We start from the raw sequence: 22966 nt of genomic DNA on the forward strand, positions 1-22966 counted from the left end.
GAAAATGGATGAATGACATTGCTAACTTTGACTGTTGGTATGCATATATTTATAACTTTTAAGGATACACTGAAGGCACCGGGGTGTAATATTATATGCTCAGTGTATATACATATATGTGCTGCCTGACGACGGGTAATAAAGTAGCCCGAAACATTGCATTTTCAGATGCTGTTGCTGTGATCTATTCTTTATGAACGTAAAATCACTGAGTGCCAAAGTATTGCTGCTACATTACCTATGGGGTTTTTGGCACCTTGGCAGAGGGCATATTCAGAGTGGGAGTGAAGACTACATATATATATATATATATATATACACACACACACACACACATATATATATATATATATATATACACACACACATATACTATATATATATGTATATATATATATATATATATATATATATGTACATACATATACATATACATATACACACACACACATTTTATTTTCATATATTTTTTTACGACTACTTACTTTTGTATACCCCAGTTGTGGGTGGTCTAGTTAGTGTCCCTAACTTGCAATAATTATTTTTTAGAATGTGCAACTTTCTCAGAGTTATTGAGATTATAGTGCCAATCTTTTTTTTGCCCCTTGCCGGTTTTTGCTGCTTTTATGTGCCAAATAAAGTTGCTGTTGTTTGGATTGTGTTTTGACACAGGTTGCTGGCTTTAAAGTGTATATAGCGGTACGCATCACGTGGTGACTTCACTCAGCTCAGAGTTCAGTGATACATTCCATTCCTCAGTTTCGGTAGCACGGTTTGTTTGATTATACTGCGTACATTCCATGGTTGCACACAAGCGCCGCTTACTGAAAATGGGGACACCTGTTAGATTAACCACAGGGTATTTATTGTACTTTTGATTTTGTAAGTTTATCATTGCTATCTTAATAAAGTTGTGTTCAAGGAGCTGCATACCTTGTAAAAGGTCTGATATGGGACCAAAACTTTGGCTTATTGTATTGTACTGGTGGTATGTGGTATGGTAAATTAAAGCACAAATGCATTTTGGAAGAATAGTGAGTGCCATATTCTTTACAAATATTCAATTAAACATTCTTTTTTTAAGAAATATACTTCTCGGAACTGTTTAAATACTATGGAGACGGAAAAAAAAAATCTGAATTTTCGTCTGTTTGTTCCGGCATTACACAAAAATTACTGGATGAATTTGGATGGCGTTTTCACAAATGTATAGCTTAGTAACCTAGAAATAAACTGAGGTATGTACTGTATGATCTCTATGTGACATCAGGGAGAGGAGTATACAGGAAAAACCAGACGCTTGACACTTGGCGCGTGCAGTGTGCAGGCTCTCCAAGTGACTCCGTCCAAGTTATGCAACAGAACCAGAGTTAAAGTGACTGCTCTGCAGAGGAAACTCATTGAGGCAGTTTCAAATAGGATGTGTCGTAGGTGAGACTGTGTTTATATCATGTATTTCCCTTATCCCCAACAATTTTCCTTTTCAATTGAAGCACCTGCACCTGTTTCCTCTAAGAGTCTGCTTCACTATGACCATCAAAAAATCACAGTGGCAAACACTCAGGGCTGCAGGCGTAGATCTCAGGACCAGCTGCTTCTCCAATGGGCAGCTTTACTTGGCTTGCTCAGAGTTATTAGCCCCAAGCAAATTTTTGTGTTTATCCCCGAATGAAAAACTGCAAATATTGTTTACGAGGAAATTTTGTGATCAATGTGTACAATAAAAATTTTCCATCACAATATTAGATGACTCTAACTGTCTTTGTAAAATTAGTCCCGCTGAACAATAACAGACATCCAAGAGAGCTTAGTATAAAACGACATAATTCTGAAAGTATCATTTAGCAATGTGAACACCACAATCATACAACTATTTGCACACATATATCGGAGACTTCTTACCCCATGTTTTGCAGCCAGGTATTTGTACGCAACTGATGCAATATTTAGGAATGACAACAGAGGAGGAACGTAACACATAGGATTTGATCCTTTATGAGTGATTACAATTGTATCAAACCCCTGAGCTATAGGGGCCCAACAGTAGGACTCTGTCAAATTTGGTCCATCGTAGCCAGTCGTCAACAGTCGCTGTAACAAAAACATACCAAACTTAGTGATTCTCACACAGGACAGAACGTTATAGATCTTTGACTCGCAACAAACTTTGATAAACTGTGCATTCTCGAGCAAAGTAGACCGCATTTTTCTTTTTGGGTGCCAAATGTTCAACATGCCAAAGAAATTGCAGATTGCCCCCATTTAAATCATATAAACATTTACTAGACTAAAATATTAGTGGATTTCCATCCTACCTTTTATTAAAGTAAGGTAGCGGAGGCTAGGCTGGTAAGGTCCGTAATGAGGTGCAGTGATTGGTTTGTGGGCACATGTCAGTAATGGGGTGCAGTGATTGGTGTGTGGGCACATGTCAGTAATGGGGTGCAGGGATTGGTGTGTAGGTACAGGTCTGTAATGGGGGGCAGTGTTTGATATGAAGGTACAGGTGTGTAATGGGGGGCAGTGTTTGATATACAGGTACAGGTCTGTAATGGGGGGCAGTGTTTGATATGAAGGTTCAGGTCTGTAATGGGGGCAGTGTTTGATATGAAGGTTCAGGTCTGTAATGGGGGGCAGTGTTTGATATGAAGGTACAGGAGGAAAAATAAGATTTTACTTACCGATAAATCTATTTCTCGTAGTCCGTAGTGGATGCTGGGACTCCGTAAGGACCATGGGGAATAGCGGCTCCGCAGGAGACAGGGCACAAAATAAAAGCTTGAGATATCAGGTGGTGTGCACTGGCTCCTCCCCCTATGACCCTCCTCCAAGCCAGTTAGGATACTGTGCCCGGACGAGCGTACATAATAAGGAAGGATATTGAATCCCGGGTAAGACTCATACCAGCCACACCAATCACACCGTACAACTCGTGATCTGAACCCAGTTAACAGTATGATAACAGAGGAGCCTCTGAAAGGATGGCTCAACAATAATAACCCGAATTTTTTGTAACAATAACTATATACAAGTATTGCAGACAATCCGCACTTGGGATGGGCGCCCAGCATCCACTACGGACTACGAGAAATAGATTTATCGGTAAGTAAAATCTTATTTTCTCTAACGTCCTAAGTGGATGCTGGGACTCCGTAAGGACCATGGGGATTATACCAAAGCTCCCAAACGGGCGGGAGAGTGCGGATGACTCTGCAGCACCAAATGAGAGAACTCCAGGTCCTCCTCAGCCAGGGTATCAAATTTGTAGAATTTAGCAAACGTGTTTGCCCCTGACCAAGTAGCTGCTCGGCAAAGTTGTAAAGCCGAGACCCCTCGGGCAGCCGCCCAAGATGAGCCCACTTTCCTTGTGGAATGGGCTTTTACTGATTTTGGCTGTGGCAATCCTGCCACGGAATGTGCAAGCTGAATTGTACTACAAATCCAACGAGCAATCGTCTGCTTTGAAGCAGGAGCACCCAGCTTGTTGGGTGCATACAGGATAAACAGCGAGTCAGTTTTCCTGACTCCAGCCGTCCTGGAAACATATATTTTCAAGGCCCTGACAACGTCCAGCAACTTAGAGTCTTCTAAGTCCCTAGTAGCCGCAGGTACCACAATAGGTTGGTTCATGTGAAATGCAGAAACCACCTTAGGTAGAAATTGAGGACGAGTCCTCAATTCCGCCCTGTCAGAATGAAAATTTAGGTAAGGGCTTTTACATGATAAAGCCGCCAATTCTGACACACGCCTAGCTGAAGCCAAGGCCAACAGCATCGACACCTTCCACGTGAGATATTTTAAATCTACCGTAGACAATGGTTCAAACCAGTGTGATTTTAGAAATCTCAACACAACATTGAGATCCCAAGGTGCCACTGGAGGCACAAAAGGAGGCTGTATGTGCAGCACCCCTTTCACAAATGTCTGAACTTCAGGTACTGAAGCCAGTTTTTTCTGGAAGAATATCGACAGGGCCGAAATTTGAACCTTAATGGACCCTAATTTTAGGCCCATAGACAGTCCTGTTTGCAGGAAATGCAAGAAACGACCCAGTTGAAATTCCTGTGTAGGGGCCTTCTTGGCCTCACACCACGCAACATATTTACGCCAAATGCGGTGATAATGTTTTGCGGTTACTTCCTTTCTGGCTTTTACCAGAGTAGGGATGACTTCTTCTGGAATGCCCTTGTCCTTCAGGATCCGGCGTTCAACCGCCATGCCGTCAAACGCAGCCGCGGTAAGTCTTGGAACAGACAAGGCCCCTGCAGTAGCAGGTCCCGTCTTAGAGGTAAAGGCCACGGTTCGTCCGTGAGCATCTCTTGAAGTTCCGGGTACCAAGACCTTCTTGGCCAATCCGGAACCACGAGTATAGTTCTTACTCCTCTCCTTCTTATGATTCTCAATACTTTCGGTATGAGGGGCAGAGGAGGGAATACATACACTGACTGGTACACCCACGGCGTTACCAGAGTGTCCACTGCTATTGCCTGAGGGTCCCTTGACCTGGCGCAATATCTGTCCATTTTTTTGTTTAGACGTGACGCCATCATGTCCACCTTTGGTCTTTCCCAACGGTTTACAATTTGGTGGAAGACTTCTGGGTGAAGTCCCCACTCTCCCGGGTGAAGGTCGTGTCTGCTGAGGAAGTCTGCTTCCCAGTTGTCCACTCCCGGAATGAACACTGCTGACAGTGCTATCACATGATTTTCCGCCCAGCGAAGAATCCTTGCAGTTTCTGCCATTGCCCTCCTGCTTCTCGTGCCGCCCTGTCTGTTTATGTGGGCGACTGACGTGATGTTGTCCGACTGGATCAACACCGCCTGACCCTGAAGCAGAGGTTTTGCTTGAATTAAGGCATTGTAAATGGCCCTTAGTTCTAGAATGTTTATATGAAGAGATGTTTCCATGCTTGACCACAAGCCCTGGAAATTCCTTCCCTGTGTGACTGCTCCCCAGCCTCTCAGGCTGGCATCCGTGGTTACCAGGATCCAATCCTGAATGCCAAATCTGCGGCCCTCTAGTAGATGAGCCCTCTGAAGCCACCACAGGAGAGACACCCTTGTCCTTGGCGACAGGGTTATCCGTTGATGCATCTGAAGATGCGATCCGGACCATTTTCCCAGTAGATCCCACTGAAAAGTTCTTGCATGGAATCTTCCGAATGGAATCGCTTCGTAAGAAGCCACCATTTTTCCCAGGACCCTTGTGCACTGAGACCTGTCCTGGTTTTAGGAGGTTCCTGACTAGCTCGGATAACTCCCTGGCCTTCTCCTCCGGGAGAAACACCTTCTTCTGGACTGTGTCCAGAATCATTCCTAAGAACAGTAGACGTGTCGTTGGAATCAGCTGCGATTTTGGAATATTTAGAATCCATCCGTGCTGACTTAGCACTACCTGAGATAGTGCCACTCCGACTTCTAACTGTTCCTTGGTTCTTGCCCTTATCAGGAGATCGTCCAAGTAAGGGATAATTAAGATGCCTTTTCTTCGTAGAAGAATCATCATTTCGGCCATTACCTTGGTAAAGACCCGAGGCGCCGTGGACAATCCAAACGGCAGCGTCTGAAACTGATAATGACAGTTTTGTACTACAAACCTGAGGTACCCTTGGTGAGAAGGATATATTGGGACGTGGAGATAAGCATCCTTGATGTCCAGCGACACCATATAGTCCCCCTCTTCCAGGTTCGCTATCACCGCTCTGAGTGACTCCATCTTGAATTTGAACCTTTTTATGTAAGTGTTCAAAGATTTTAGATTTAATATTGGTCTCACTGAGCCGTCCGGCTTCGGTACCACAAATAGTGTGGAATAATACCCCTTCCCCTGTTGTAAGAGGGGTACCTTGATTATCACCTGCTGGGAGTACAGCTTGTGAATGGCTTCCAGAACTGCCTCCCTGTCGGAGGGAGACTTTGGTAAAGCAGACTTCAGGAACCGATGAGGAGGAAACGCCTCGAATTCCAGTTTGTACCCCTGTGATACTACCTCTAGAATCCAGGGATCCACTTGCGAGTGAGCCCACTGCGCGTTGAAATACTTGAGACGGGCCCCCACCGTGTCTGAGTCTGCTTGTAAAGCCCCAGCGTCATGCTGAAGACTTGGCAGAAGCAGGGGAGGGCTTCTGCTCCTGGGAAGCGGCTGCATGGTGCTGCCTTTTTCCTCTTCCTCTGCCCTTGGGCAGAAAAGAGTGACCTTTTGCTCGCTTGTACTTATGGGAACGAAAGGACTGAGTTTGAAAAGACTGTCTTTTTCTGTTGATGTGAAGTAACCTGGGGTAAAAAGGTGGATTTTCCAGCCGTTGCCGTGGCCACCAGGTCTGTTAGACCAGCCCCAAATAACTCCTCCCCCTTATACGGCAATACTTCCATGTGCCGTTTGGAATCTGCGTCCCCTGACCACTGTCTGGTCCATAATGCTCTTCTGGCAGAGATGGACATTGCGCTTACTCTTGATGCCAGGGTACAAATATCCCTCTGCGCATCACGCATATATAGCAATGCATCCTTTAAATGTTCTATAGTTAACAGAATATTGTCCCTATCCAGGGTATCAATATTCTCAGTCAGGGAATCCGCCCATGCGACTCCAGCACTGCACATCCAGGCTGATGCGATTGCTGGTCGCAGTATAACACCAGTATGTGTGTATATACTTTTTAGGATATTTTCCAGCCTCCTATCAGCTGGTTCTTTGAGGGTGGCCGTATCAGGGGACGGTAACGCTACTTGTTTAGATAAACGTGTGAGCGCCTTATCTACCCTAGGGGGTGTTTCCCACCATGCCCTAACCTCTGGCGGGAAAGGGTATAGTGCTAATAACTTATTAGAAATTAGCTGTTTTTTATCGGGGGAAACCCACGCTTTATCACACACCTCATTTATTTCCTCAGACTCAGGAAAAACTATTGGCAGTTTTTTCACACCCCACATAATACCCGCCTTTGAGGTATTTGTAGTGTCAGAAAGGTTTAATGCCTCTTTCATTGCCGTGATCATGTAACGTGTGGCCCTACTGGACATTACGTTTGTCTCGTCACCGTCGACACTAGATTCAGTATCTGTATCTGGATCCGTGTCGACCCACTGAGGTAGCGGCCGTTTTAGGGCCCCTGAGGGTGTCTGAGACGCCTGAACAGGCACTAATTGATTTGCCGGCTTTCTCATGTCGTCAACAGTTTTTTGTAAATTGCTGACATTATCACTTAATTGCTTAAACACAATCATCCAGTCAGGTGTCGACTCCCTAGGGGGTGACATCACTAACACAGGCAACTGCTCCGCCTCCACCTCATTTTCCTCCTCATACATGTCGACACACGCGTACCGACACACAGCACACACACCGGGAATGCTCTGATAGAGGACAGGACCCCACTTAGCCCTTTGGAGAGACAGAGGGAGAGTCTGCCAGCACACACCCAGCGCTATATATATACAGGGATAACCTTATATAAGTGTTAATCCCTTATAGCTGCTGTTAATCTAGTTATTTGCTGCCAAAATGCCCCCCCTTCTCTTTTTTACCCTGAATCAGATGCAGTACTGCAGGGGAGAATCAGGGAGCCGTCCTTCCAGCGGAGCTGTGAGGGAATAATGGCGCCAGTGTGCTGAGGAGATAGGCCCCGCCCCTTCACGACGTCCTTAACTCCCGCTTTTTTGTGTAAAATGGCAGGGGAAAAAATACATCCATATAGCCCTGGAGCTATATGTGATGTATTCCTTTTGCCAGCTAAGGTATATGTGTGTTATATTGCGTCTCAGGGCGCTCCCCCCCAGCGCCCTGCACCCTCAGTGACCGGAGTGTGAAGTGTGCTGAGAGCAATGGCGCACAGCTGCGGTGCTGTGCGCTACCTTAGTCTTGAAGACAGGATGTCTTCTGCCGCCGCTTTCACCGGACCTTCGTCTCTTCTGGCTCTGTAAGGGGGACGGCGGCGCGGCTCCGGTGACCCATCCAGGCTGAACCTGTGATCGTCCCTCTGGAGCTAACGTCCAGTAGCCTAAGAAGCCCAATCCACTCTGCACTCAGGTGAGTTCGCTTCTTCTCCCCTTAGTCCCACGATGCAGTGAGCCTGTTGCCAGCAGGACTCACTGAAAATAAAAAAACCTAAACTAAACTTTTATTCTAAGCAGCTCTGGAGAGCTACCTAGTTTGCACCCTTCTCGGCCGGGCACAAAAATCTAACTGGCTTGGAGGAGGGTCATAGGGGGAGGAGCCAGTGCACACCACCTGATATCTCAAGCTTTTATTTTGTGCCCTGTCTCCTGCGGAGCCGCTATTCCCCATGGTCCTTACGGAGTCCCAGCATCCACTTAGGACGTTAGAGAAATATAGGAAAGATAAAGCCTGACAACACTGGGCACATCAGCTATAGTTACCTATTCAGTTCCAATTTTTTATGTCAATTGTGACAAAAAAGGGACAAGAAAATGTCATGTGTGTCCTTGTGTTTTGATTAGGTAGTTAGGAATGAATCATTCCCACACTCCAAGCCACAATGCCGAAATTATTTTGATGGACAGTCCCTGTGCTACTGCAGACAGCACACAATATAATATAAGATGGTCTATGGTAATAAATATCTAAAACTGAATACTAGAGACAACACACAGAAGAAAAAGAGCAGCTGTGCAAAAGGGAGAACTGTACTGATCGATTAAAGTACAAATATTGCCCATGTAATTCTATAGAAGTTAAAATACATAGTATAAAACAAGACAAGTTAACATCAAATTTATAATGAAACAAGATGAAGAACAGTTGTTATAAAAAAAAAAAAGATTAATAACAAGGTTATTGTACTTTAAATAGATCTTTTCTCAGCATCCAAATAGGGGACACACTAAGGGGTATATAGGGTCCTCCATTAAAATTTATTGTAAAATCTTTGCGCTTGCTCATCCCTCCTCTAAATCCCAACTCCTGCAGGGATACCGTTATTTTTCTAACAAATAACCACAGTACAGAGACACAGGGACTGATTCAATTGATGCAACCCCCCCTCCCACTGGACAGCTATACTAATGGGCGGCTATCGGCGGTATTTATTTGTTGCTCCGATCAGATGCCCATTAGCATTTTACGCAGCTGACATCTCCGGGTTTAGCAGCACAAAGCAGCTACACCTGTCTAAAGTTGATGTTTGACCATCTAAAAGTGCAGGGTTGGGCGCTTTGAGTGTCCAAACTATGGACTTTAAACACATTATTTCTCGCACCTCCGGAGGCTAGAAGAAAAATGTTTGTGCTGCACGTAATGGGTGTCTAAAGGAGAATCGAATAGCTCAGATAATCGCCAATTCTTATAAACAACCATCTGCGTTCCACAAAGGAATCGGCCCCACAATGAGGGAAGCAGAAGTCTAAAGAGCCCAATACACTACAACGATATGTCGGAGGCGATTTCCCTTGAACTGCCCGAAAGCATATCTGGCATATCCACTCCTTCTAATAGTGTTAGAGTTCAATTTAAGGGATCTAATTAGTGTTTCATGAAGTCCTACGAAGCTATTTTCTAATTATTAGGACCCAGCTTAAATACCCTTTTCAAAACAAGCCAATCTTTATTTTCCAATTTATGCCGTAATTGGCATACTCATTCCTTCTACTGATGCTAAGTTTCAACCTAGGGGACTTAATTAGTGATTATAGAAGTCATAGGAAGCCAATTACTTAATTAACAGGACCCACCATGTCCTTATAAACCAGCGCAAGGGAGCCGGGGAGCAGGCAACCAGTGAACAAGCTCTCCCGAGCGAAACGTACGTCACTTCCGGTTCCGGTGCGCCGAACTTCCGGTCGGCGGACCGCGGACACCGGCGTCTCACTGCTGGGCTCACCCTTCACCACGGACATTCAGGAGCGGCGTCCAGCGACCCAGGGGGGTATTCCACCCCTCCACCTATTAGTAGGTCACAGGGCATTCCTGACTTTCCATCAGACCCATTTTCTCTGGTAATCTGTTTTTGCTCCATTCACTCTCTCATTAACCAATTGTGTGACTATACATTTTTTTTATATATAGATATTTTTCCTGTATTAACCAGGGATATATGGCAACAATGGGAATATGCTATACTCACCAGCAAGCCACACCAATGTCCAGGATTTATTATTAATTTAATAATACCTACTAACTACCAATTTATGGTTCCTAATAGGTTCAGTTCTGTTTTTGGGTTTTTTATATATGCATAAGAACAGTGTGTAGATCCTTCTTTGATAGTGACCTTTTTGATACACTGCAAAAACTGAAATTGGCTTATTGTTTTGCTGACTGTATTGAGCAGTTGTGGATCGAACACGTGATTCATCACAGATTATTTTCAAATTATTTAGATAAAAACATGTGATTTATCACAGATTATCACCTGAGTATTTCTCTATATAGAAACAGTTAATCTCCAAGAAACATTCCCATTTATATGAAATTTCTGGAACTCCCTCTCATTCTGTTTAAACAATCTGGGTGGCTCTGCAATGCAATATGTAAACAGAGCACCATTTTGTTACAAAACAGGACAGTAGAAGTGTTCCTCTATCTTTCTTCTGTCTCAGTGTCGTTTTTCACCACCCTCTCATTTTTTCATTTGATGCCCAGGCAGATGATTAAAAATAAGAATTTACTCACCGGTAATTCTATTTCTCGTAGTCCGTAGTGAATGCTGGGGACTCCGTAAGGACCATGGGGAATAGACGGGCTCCGCAGGAGACTGGGCACTCTAAAAGAAAGATTAGGTACTATCTGGTGTGCACTGGCTCCTCCCTCTATGCCCCTCCTCCAGACCTCAGTTAAGGAAACTGTGCCCAGAAGAGCTGACACAACAAGGAAAGGATTTGGAATCCAGGGTAAGACTCATACCAGCCACACCAATCACACTGTACAACTTGTGATAACCATACCCAGTTAACAGTATGAACAACAACTGAGCCTCAGTAACAGATGGCTCATAACAATAACCCTTTAGTTAAGCAATAACTATATACATGTATTGCAGAGAGTCCGCACTTGGGACGGGCGCCCAGCATCCACTACGGACTACGAGAAATAGAATTACCGGTGAGTAAATTCTTATTTTCTCTGACGTCCTAGTGGATGCTGGGAACTCCGTAAGGACCATGGGGATTATACCAAAGCTCCCAAATGGGCGGGAGAGTGCGGATGACTCTGCAGCACCGAATGAGCAAAGGCAAGGTCCTCCTTAGCCAGGGTATCAAACTTGTAGAACTTAGCAAATGTGTTTGAACCCGACCAAGTAGCAGCTCGGCAAAGCTGTAAAGCCGAGACCCCTCGGGCAGCGGCCCAAGAAGAGCCCACCTTCCTTGTGGAATGGGCTTTTACTGATTTAGGATGCGGTAACCCTGCCGCAGAATGAGCTTGCTGAATCGTGCAACAGATCCAGCGCGCAATAGTTTGCTTTGAAGCCGGAGCACCCAGTTTGTTGGGTGCATGCAGGATAAACAGCGAGTCAGTTTTCCTGACTCCAGCCGTCCTGGCTACATAGATTTTCAAAGCCCTGACTACATTAAGTAACCTGGAGTCCTCCAAGTCCCGAGTAGCCGCAGGCACCACAATAGGCTGGTTCAAATGAAACGCTGATACCACCTTAGGGAGAAATTGGGGACGAGTCCTCAACTCTGCCCTGTCCATATGAAAGATCAGATATGGGCTTTTACATGACAAAGCCGCCAATTCTGACACACGCCTAGCTGAAGCTAAGGCCAACAGCATGACCACCTTCCATGTGAGATACTTTAGCTCCACGGTCTTAAGTGGCTCAAACCAGTGTGATTTCAGGAAATCCAACACAACGTTAAGATTCCAAGGTGCCACTGGAGGCACAAAAGGGGGCTGAATATGCAGCACTCCCTTAACAAACGTCTGAACTTCAGGCAGTGAAGCCAGTTCTTTTTGAAAGAAAATAGATAGGGCCGAAATCTGGACCTTTATGGACCCCAATTTTAGGCCCATAGTCACCCCTGACTGTAGGAAGTGCAGAAATCGACCCAGCTGGAATTCCTCTGTTGGGGCCTTCCTGGCCTCACACCAAGCAACATATTTCCACCATATGCGGTGATAATGCTTTGCTGTCACATCCTTCCTAACTTTTATCAGCGTAGGAATCACTTCATCCGGAATGCCCTTTTCCGTTAGGAGCCGGCGTTCAACCGCCATGCCGTCAAACGCAGCCGCGGTAAGTCTTGGAACAGACAGGGCCCCTGCTGTAACAGGTCCTGTCTGAGAGGCAGAGGCCATGGGTCCTCTGAGGTCATTTCTTGTAGGTCTGGGTACCAAGTTCTTCTTGGCCAATCCGGAACAATGAGTATAGTTCTTACTCCTCTCTTTCTTACTATCCTCAGTACCTTGGGTATGAGAGGAAGAGGAGGGAACACACAAACCGACCGGTACACCCACGGTGTCACTAGTGCGTCCACAGCTATCGCCTGAGGGTCCCGTGACCTGGCGCAATATTTTTTTAGCTTTTTGTTGAGGCGGGACGCCATCATGTCCACCTGTGGCAGTTCCCAACGATTTACAATCTGTGTGAAGACTTCTTGATGAAGTCCCCACTCTCCCGGGTGGAGGTCGTGCCTGCTGAGGAAGTCTGCTTCCCAGTTGTCCACTCCTGTAATGAACACTGCTGACAGTGCTAGCACGTGATTCTCCGCCCATCGAAGAATCCTTGTGGCTTCTGCCATTGCCATCCTGCTTCTCGTGCCGCCCTGGCAGTTTACATGGGGCGACCGCCGTGATGTTGTCTGACTGAATCAGTACTGATTGGTTTTGAAGCAGGGGCTCTGCTTGAATCAGGGCGTTGTAGATGGCCCTTAGTTCCAGTATATTTATGTGTAGAGAAGTCTCCAGACATGACCACTGTCCTTGGAAGTTTCTTCCCTGAGTGACTGCCCCCCATCCTCGGAGGCTTGCATCCGTGGTCACCAGGACCCAGTCCTGTATGCCGAACCTGCGTCCCTCGAAAAGATGAGCACTCTGCAGCCACCACAGCAGAGACACCCTGGCCCTTGGGGACAGGGTGATCAACCGATGCATCTGAAGATGCGATCCGGACCATTTGTCCAACAGATCCCACTGAAAGATCCTTGCATGGAACCTGCCGAAGGGAATTGCTTCGTAAGAAGCCACCATCTTTCCCAGGACTCGCGTGCAGTGATGCACCGACACCTGTTTTGGTTTCAGGAGGTCCCTGACCAGAGATGACAATTCCTGGGCCTTCTCCTCCGGGAGAAACACCTTCTTCTGTTCTGTGTCCAGAATCATTCCCAGGAAAAGCAGACGCTTCGTAGGAATCAGCTGCGACTTTGGGATATTCAGAATCCAGCCGTGCTGTTGCAACACTTCCTGAGAGAGTGCTACACTGACCAACAACTGCTCTTTGGACCTCGCCTTTATGAGGAGATCGTCCAAGTATGGGATAATTATAACTCCCTTTCTTCGAAGGAGTATCATCATTTCGGCCATTACCTTGGTAAATATTCTCGGAGCCGTGGAGAGACCAAACGGCAACGTCTGGAATTGGTAATGACAGTTCTGTACCACAAACCTGAGGTACTCCTGGTGAGGTGGGTAAATGGGGACATGCAAGTAAGCATCCTTGATGTCCAGCGACACCATAAAATCCCCCTCTTCCAGGCTTGCAATAACCGCCCTGAGCGATTCCATTTTGAACTTGAACTTCTTTATATAAAAGTGTTCAAGGATTTTAAATTTAGAATGGGTTTCACCGAACCGTCCGGTTTCGGTACCACAAACATTGTGGAATAGTAACCCCTTCCCTGTTGAAGGAGGGGGACCTTGATTATCACCTGCTGGAGGTACAGCTTGTGAATTGCCGCCAGTACTATCTCCCTTTCCCTGGGAGGAGCTGGCAAGGCTGATTTGAGGTAACGGCGAGGGGGAGTCGCCTCGAACTCCAGCTTGTATCCCTGAGATACAATTTGTACAGCCCAGAGATCCACTTGTGAGCGAACCCACTGGTTGCTGAAGTTTCGGAGACGCGCCCCCACCGCACCTGGCTCCGCCAGTGGAGCCCCAACGTCATGCGGTGGACTTAGTGGAAGCAGGGGAGGATTTTTGTTCCCGGGAACTGGCTGCCTGGTGCAGCTTCTTTCCTCTACCCCTGCCTCTGGCCAGAAAGGATGCGCCTCTGACCCGCTTGCCTTTCTGAGGCCGAAAGGACTGCATTTGATAATACAGTGCTTTCTTAGGCTGTGAGGGAACCTGAGGTAAAAAAGTCGACTTCCCAGCTGTTGCTGTGGATACGAGGTCCGAGAGACCGTCCCCAAACAATTCCTCACCCTTATAAGGCAAAACTTCCATGTGTTTTTTAGAATCAGCATCACCTGTCCACTGCCGAGTAACTCTCCTGGCAGAAACGGACATTGCATTAATTCTAGCTGCCAGCAGGCAAAATGTCCCTCTGGGCATCACGCATATATAAGACGACGTCTTTTATATGTTCCATGGTTAGCAAAATAATATCCCTGTCGAGGGAATTAATGTTGTCTGACAGGGTATCAGTCCATGCTGCTGCAGCACTACACATCCAGGCTGAAGCAATAGCAGGTCTCAGTAGAGTACCAGAGTGTGTATACACAGACTTCAGGATAGCTTCCTGCTTTCTATCCGCAGGCTCCTTTAGGGCGGCCGTATCCTGAGACGGCAGTGCCACCCTTTTAGATAAGCGTGTCAGCGCCTTGTCCACCCTAGGGGATGTTTCCCAACGTAACCTATCCGTTGGCGGGAAAGGGTACGCCATCAGTAACCTCTTAGAAATCACTAGTTTCTTATCAGGGGAACTCCACGCTTCTTCACACAAATCATTTACTTCATCAGATGGGGGAAAAGTCACTGGCTGCTTTTTCTCCCCAAACATAATACCCCTGTTGGTGGTAACCGGGTTAACGTCAGAAATGTGCAATACATCTTTCATTGCAGTAATCATGCATCGGATGGCCTTTGTAGACTGTACATTTGTCTCATCCTCATCTACACTGGAGTCAGACTCCGTGTCGACATCTGTGTCTATCATCTGAGCCAGAGGGCGTTTATGAGCCCCTGACGGCCTCTGAGTCGCCTGGGCAGGCGCGGGCTGAGACCCCGGCTGTCCCAAGGCTGCTGCGTCATCGAACCTTTTATGTAAGGAGTTGACACTGTCGGTTAAGACCTTCCACATATCCATCCAATCAGGTGTCGGCCCCGTCGGGGGCGACACCACACTAATCTGCCCCTGCTCCGCCTCCACGTAACCCTCCTCATCAAACATGTCGACACAGCCGTACCGACACACCGCACACACACAGGGAATACTCAGACTGAGGACAGGACCCCACAAAGTCCTTTGGGGAGACAGAGAGAGAGTATGCCAGCACACACCACAGCGCTATATAACACAGGGATGTACACTATAATAAGTGATTTTTCCCAATAGCTGCTTACTTATCTTATTTGCGCCTAAATTTAAGTGCCCACCCTCTCTTTTTTACCCTTCTTGTATCCAGATACTGATAAAGAGAGAGAGAAATACATCTGCACACTTAATAACCTAATTTGAAAATTTAATGGATTTAAAGAACCCCAATGTGCGTGTGTCTTTCATTAGACTTTAGGCCTCTTTGGGGGTGCGACCCTATTACAACCAAGAAATGACAGCGTATACAAAAAGACTAAAGAAGTGGTTGTTGGGTTGGGTGCACTAAATCAATTTTGTTGAGTTAATTGTCAAGGTTAAAACGTAGCTTTTATTGCTTATATTAATATTCAGAGGGTCCTTGTCATGGGACACATACAGCAAAATATAGAGGTTAAAAATATGACATATACAAACATATACGTGGTGAGGAAAAGAAAGTTTAGTGAGATAGATTCTAAAAAGTGGGGTCACCACAATAACTCCTGCAACTTGTATAATTAATTTCTGTGTGAAACATGAACCACTCAGGACAAAAACTAGATAGGGTATGAGCGCTCCTAGTTATGCTGGATTGGTATCTGTCAATCTAAACTCAGTTTTCTAGTAATGACTGCATCTGGTGTAACGATACAGTGGAGTCTATGTAATCTGTGTGTTTCCTGCTATGTTGACTGTGAGAGGATTTTGACCACTATAAATGTGAGTGCTTGTCAGATACTCACTTAGTATTCACATAAGGGGCACCTTCCCCTGACTAGAAACTGGAGTTAGAAGCTATTTCTTTGATGTGGGTACAAATTGTATCCACTTCAATCCACACTGATTATAAAATGTTGCTCAGTATCCTTATAGAGGCAACAATTGTTGCAATGCAAATGCACAGGATGGAGTAGAGATTTATAGTGTATAACTGTACTGATATATCAGGTATTACAGTAGTCCTTAATGACTGAAATTTTTTTGTGCACTGTCAGTGTACAAAAAAAGGGAGATTTATAGTGTATAACTGCACTGATATGTCAGGTATTACAGTAGTCCTTAATGACTGGGATTTTTTTGTGTGCACTGTCAGTGTACAGTACACTATTCTCTTAGTGAGTCACATCTATGCATCATTGTTGTGAGAGCTGATTGCTTACATTGCATGTGTGTGCCACTCTATTGTCTTTACAAGTCACATATGTATACACCTTTTAAGAGGCTGATGACTTATATTAATGTATGCACTTTATAATAGTGCCCTTTAAAGAGATCATATATATTACAAGGCAATATTGGGGCTGTGTTCTAATCAATGTATGATATATAGTATCCCCATTGATTCGATTGCCGCTAGCTATGTTGACCTATGGGCTATAATGTGGCTTAAATCCAAAGACTACTGTTTTAATTTCTAATCCCTGTAATTGGGTTCTAAATAGTGCAGTTATTGCTGAGCACAGATAAGACGTGTCTGCAGGTATTGCTATGCTGTGCTAAGTTGTTGTTAACAATGCTACCTTGTTTCAGTGTCAAATCAGGTAATGAGGTTCTCCCCCACAGGTACACTTTAAATCAAACCAGTAAATGCTTCCATTCTCACACGTGCAATTTGTTACTGAGGACAAATTAAATATATCTATAAATTTACATCTGCATTTCCTGCATTCATCTCGATGGATTGAGTTCTATATAACAGGTGTGCTGTTTTATCAAACAATAATTTATTCCTCTAATGCGTGAAGAACCCTAGGTAGTCCTGTAAGCTGTTATCTAGAGTGGTAATCAAAACTGTTTCCTAACCTCCCGTACCCAGCTTGCTCTGCGGATCCTAATTGCTATAGCCGCTTTCAAATCAGTGCTGGTGCGTGTAGGTTTAATGATAACTAATTCACATAGTATACAACATTGCTTAACATTTTTAAGGAGTGTGGTGGCCCACTAGAGAGCCGACATGCATGTTTCGCTGTACGGGCAGCTTTAACGAGGCTGGGTACGGGAGGTTAGGAAACAGTTTTGATTACCACTCTAGATAACAGCTTACAGGACTACCTAGGGTTCTTCACGCATTAGAGGAATAAATTATTGTTTGATAAAACAGCACACCTGTTATATAGAACTCAATCCATCGAGATGAATGCAGGAAATGCAGATGTAAATTTATAGATATATTTAATTTGTCCTCAGTAACAAATTGCACGTGTGAGAATGGAAGCATTTACTGGTTTGATTTAAAGTGTACCTGTGGGGGAGAACCTCATTACCTGATTTGACACTGAAACAAGGTAGCATTGTTAACAACAACTTAGCAATACCTGCAGACACGTCTTATCTGTGCTCAGCAATAACTGCACTATTTAGAACCCAATTACAGGGATTAGAAATTAAAACAGTAGTCTTTGGATTTAAGCCACATTATAGCCCATAGGTCAACATAGCTAGCGGCAATCGAATCAATGGGGATACTATATATCATACATTGATTAGAACACAGCCCCAATATTGCCTTGTAATATATATGATCTCTTTAAAGGGCACTATTATAAAGTGCATACATTAATATAAGTCATCAGCCTCTTAAAAGGTGTATACATATGTGACTTGTAAAGACAATAGAGTGGCACACACATGCAATGTAAGCAATCAGCTCTCACAACAATGATGCATAGATGTGACTCACTAAGAGAATAGTGTACTGTACACTGACAGTGCACACAAAAAAATCCCAGTCATTAAGGACTACTGTAATACCTGACATATCAGTGCAGTTATACACTATAAATCTCACTTTTTTTGTACACTGACAGTGCACAAAAAAATTTCAGTCATTAAGGACTACTGTAATACCTGATATATCAGTACAGTTATACACTATAAATCTCTACTCCATCCTGTGCATTTGCATTGCAACAATTGTTGCCTCTATAAGGATACTGAGCAACATTTTATAATCAGTGTGGATTGAAGTGGATACAATTTGTACCCACATCAAAGAAATAGCTTCTAACTCCAGTTTCTAGTCAGGGGAAGGTGCCCCTTATGTGAATACTAAGTGAGTATCTGACAAGCACTCACATTTATAGTGGTCAAAATCCTCTCACAGTCAACATAGCAGGAAACACACAGATTACATAGACTCCACTGTATCGTTACACCAGATGCAGTCATTACTAGAAAACTGAGTTTAGATTGACAGATACCAATCCAGCATAACTAGGAGCGCTCATACCCTATCTAGTTTTTGTCCTGAGTGGTTCATGTTTCACACAGAAATTAATTATACAAGTTGCAGGAGTTATTGTGGTGACCCCACTTTTTAGAATCTATCTCACTAAACTTTCTTTTCCTCACCACGTATATGTTTGTATATGTCATATTTTTAACCTCTATATTTTGCTGTATGTGTCCCATGACAAGGACCCTCTGAATATTAATATAAGCAATAAAAGCTACGTTTTAACCTTGACAATTAACTCAACAAAATTGATTTAGTGCACCCAACCCAACAACCACTTCTTTAGTCTTTTTGTATATACTGTATCCAGATACTGCAGGGGAGAGCCTGGGGAGCTGCTTCCAGCGGAGCTGTGAAGGGAAAATGGCGCTGGTGTGCTGAGGAAGAAGGCCCCGCCCCCTCAGCGGCGGGCTTCTGTCCCGCGTTTTGTGTGACTTAATGGCGGGGGTTTGCACACATATACAGTGCCAGACTGTATTATGTGTATAATTTGTGCCAAAAGGTATTATAATTGCTGCCCAGGGCGCCCCCCCCCCTCCCCCAGCGCCCTGCACCCTACAGTGACTGGAGTGTGTGGTGTGCTGTGGGAGCAATGGCGCACAGCTGCAGTGCTGTGCGCTACCTTAATGAAGACAGGAGTCTTCAGCCGCCGTTTTCGTCGTTCTCTTCTGTCTTCTGGCTCTGCAAGGGGGACGGCGGCGCGGCTCCGGGAACGGACGATCGAGGTCAGGCCCTGTGTTCGAACCCTCTGGAGCTAATGGTGTCCAGTAGCCTAAGAAGCACAAGCTAGCTGCAAGCAGGTAGGTTTGCTTCTCTCCCCTCAGTCCCACGTAGCAGTGAGTCTGTTGCCAGCAGATCTCACTGAAAATAAAAAACCTAACAAATACTTTCTTTTCTAGCAAGCTCAGGAGAGCCCACTAGGTGCATCCAGCTCTGGCCGGGCACAGATTCTAACTGAGGTCTGGAGGAGGGGAATAGAGGGAGGAGCCAGTGCACACCAGATAGTACCTAATCTTTCTTTTAGAGTGCCCAGTCTCCTGCGGAGCCCGTCTATTCCCCATGGTCCTTACGGAGTTCCCAGCATCCACTAGGACGTCAGAGAAAAGCAGAAGACCTGATTCTCTGTTTCTCCAATACTCAAACTTCCTTTATAGCAGTGTCACACTATCATCCACTCAGCACTCCTCCAAACACCTTGGGAGTCCCCATACACACCTCAGATCAGACCCACTCAGGCCCCAGCTATTTTTGGTTTCCACATGATTTCCAGTAGCCATCAGGTGCGATTCATCCACCCAAAGATAACAACACGGAAGAGGCCCAACTTCATCAGATTTCTTTGAAGTTAAGCCCAGTAGGCCGGTTCAGCACCGGTTTGGGAGACCATCAGCGAATACCAGGTACCACTGGTATCTCGATTCAGGAGCACCCAGTAATCCTACAGGAAACTTTGGGATTTCTCTCAGAGCCCATAATACATGGTTCCTGGTGTCATCAGGTGTGATATATCTACCTGCGGTCAAACAACACTGAATATGCCCAACCTCGTCTGATCTTGGAAGCCAAGCACTGTGGGCCAGGTCAGTACCTGGGTGGGAGACCACCAGAGAATACCGGGTACTGCACGTATTTTTATCCAAACCCAGGATACAGGACCTAGAACCAAGTATTATTCCCCATCCATTCTTTGAAATCCACATCCAATTAGCAATCAGGGTGGAGCCCGGTATACATTATATTGTATATTACCTCTTTCTTCCCGGTATATTTCTATCATAGTCTATTTTGTTACAAATTTGGAAGAAGACATTATTTTCTTAACATAGGAGACACATACATATTTTCGTTCACAGAGCCATTATGCCAAACTTGCATTACATCATTTGATGTTTATTTAGATAGATAATTCTACTTTAATTGTTATTTTTTCTCCATATTTTTTCTCCCTTTTTTTCTCTTTTTTGCCTCAGAGCCATTATTTTAAGAGGGTTAGTAATAAAAGGTATATTTTAAACATAACAGATTACATAATTTTCAATAAAAGTGTGCCCCAGAAGAGACACATAGTCTTTCTTTTTTTCTTTTTGGCTCCGGTACTATACGGGAACCAGTTTTTACAAAAAGTTTATTGAACTATTTCTGGGAGTATCGCCAACCCAGCGCCGAATACCAATTATTTGTTTGTTTTAATATATGGCCATACGTTGGTTTACACTAGAGCTATAGCTTTAATGATATCATCCTAAGTATTAAGCATTTAGACTGAGTGATCTTGTGCAGACTCCACCAACCTTTTTCTGCCCGAAAGCTTCCCAGGCGGCAGGATCGCGTACGATACATCGTATGTGGTCCTTTTGCATACGATGTATCGTATGCGATCCCAGCCATGCCTGCGGAGTTGGACATGATCGTTAGTGCAGCACATTCAATCTAGGGGATCCGATCCAATGCTCACGGGAAGGCGCATCGGATCGGATCGGAAACACCGCCAAAATGCGCGATTTTACACAATATATCGGCCCGAATGCCCGAAATCGGGCTCTTTCGTTCTAATGTATGGGGCCCTTAACTTTTCGGGTCAGGAAATTTTTTTTTAATTTATATATTTTATATATGTGACCATCCAGTGGCATGTGACTTTGTACAATTCAATCATAACTTAGTGGATTTACCTCACAGAAAGATTGATCATGTTGTGAAACCTACTCGAGGTGGCGATCGTAATAATAGATTGCTCCTACAATGTGAGGCACTGTGGATACATCAAGTAGATGTGATCGCACACAGAGGCTTGAATGAATACAATATATATGTATATGTATATAAACAAAACCAAGTATTCCTGTGCGCTAACATATATGTCACTGTAAATTCAGTTCAGGAAGAAGCCATTCATTCGATGAATCAAACAATGTTCAATATATCGAGGCCAGTTGGAACTCAGGTGGTCAGGGCGGGGTTCCCTAAAAATATAGCCTCTCGCCAAGAATCACCCAAATGAAAGAAGAAAATCAGACATATACATTTTTTCCTTTTACTTCTTAAAATACATTAAAGTACATAGATAGTATCATAGACCCAATAAATCCAAACACATGTCAGAGTACAGAAAGTTGGAATAGAATCCACCCTCACCTTTAACAAAAGGTGTGAGCTCTGGGTGGAATTCACATACACCAGAACATGGCAGGAATTGATTAATGAACCCTACGTGTTTCATCTATCAATACTTCATCAGGGGTATACGGCTGATAAAACTTTTTTTTTAAATAAAAAAGAAAGAGGAGGGGAAGAGACATCATGTTACTATAGAGAGGAATAGTTAATGGAAAAAGGAGATTTATGGTAAGACTTACCATTGTTAAATCACTTTCTGCGAGGTACACTGGATTCCACAGGGCATAACATCGGGGTGTAGATTTGGATCTTGATCCGAGGCACCAAAAGGCTAAAGCTTTGACTGTTCCCAGGATGCTCTTCACTGCCTCCTCTATATCCCCGCCTCCAGGCACTGGAGCTCAGTTTTGTTAACCAGTCCAATGCAGTAGCAGGTAAAAGACTACAGTAGTTAGTAGCCACAGATTACCACATTATCACGATAGGAGAAGGTACCACCGGGTAATGCCGTGCAAACCCAAAGAAGCTAAGTACGTCCGTGTGGGCACCCTGTGGAATCCAGTGTACCTCGCAGAAAGAGATTTAACAATGGTAAGTCTTACCATAAATCTCCTTTTCTGCAGCGGGGTACACTAGTATTCCATAGGGAATAACATCAGGGATGTCCTAAAGCAGTTCCTCAAGGGAGGGGATGCACTGTAGTGGGCACAAGAACCCAGCGGCCAAAGGAAGAATCCAAGACATGGAACCTAATGAACGTGTTCACTGGAGGACCACGTAGGCGCCTTGCACAATTGTTCTAGGGACGTGCCATGGCGGGCCGCCCAAGAAGGTCCAACAGACCGAGTAGAATGGGCCTTGATAGTAGAAGGAGCTGGAAGTCCAGCCTGCGCATAAGCTTGTGCAATCATCATTCTAATCTATCTGGCCAAGGTTTTCTTATTCGCAGGCCAGCCACGTTTGTGAAAACCAAAAAGGACAAAGAGAGAATCAGATCTCCTAAGAGAAGCGGTTCTCTTCACATATATACGGAGAGCCCGTACCACAACCGAAGACCGCTCTTTGGAGGACAAACCAGGAGAGATAAAGGCCGGAAACCACAAAATCCTGGTAAAGGTGGAAAGACGACACCACCTTAGGCAGATAACCAGGGCGAGTTCTAAGAACTGCACGGTCACGGTGAAAAATCAGAAAAGGTGACCGAC

The 22966-nt window shown here is 44.7% G+C and overlaps 1 protein-coding gene and 1 pseudogene across 4 annotated transcripts in view; one reads left to right on the plus strand and one right to left on the minus strand.

The window, feature by feature from the left end:
- Positions 1–22966, minus strand: part of TDRD12 (tudor domain containing 12) — a 614823-nt gene that overhangs the window by 247238 nt on the left and 344619 nt on the right. For all 4 annotated transcript variants that reach the window (XM_063958365.1, XM_063958363.1, XM_063958366.1 and 1 more), the window contains one exon: positions 1903–2091. In XM_063958365.1, coding sequence (XP_063814435.1) covers positions 1903–2091 — 189 coding nt within the window. The remainder of the gene's footprint in view (positions 1–1902; positions 2092–22966) is intronic.
- On the plus strand, positions 20156–20273 carry LOC134898472 (5S ribosomal RNA; annotated as a pseudogene).

The sequence above is a fragment of the Pseudophryne corroboree genome, chromosome 3 (genome assembly GCF_028390025.1).
Source record: "Pseudophryne corroboree isolate aPseCor3 chromosome 3, aPseCor3.hap2, whole genome shotgun sequence".
NCBI classification, from domain to species: Eukaryota; Metazoa; Chordata; class Amphibia; order Anura; family Myobatrachidae; genus Pseudophryne; species Pseudophryne corroboree.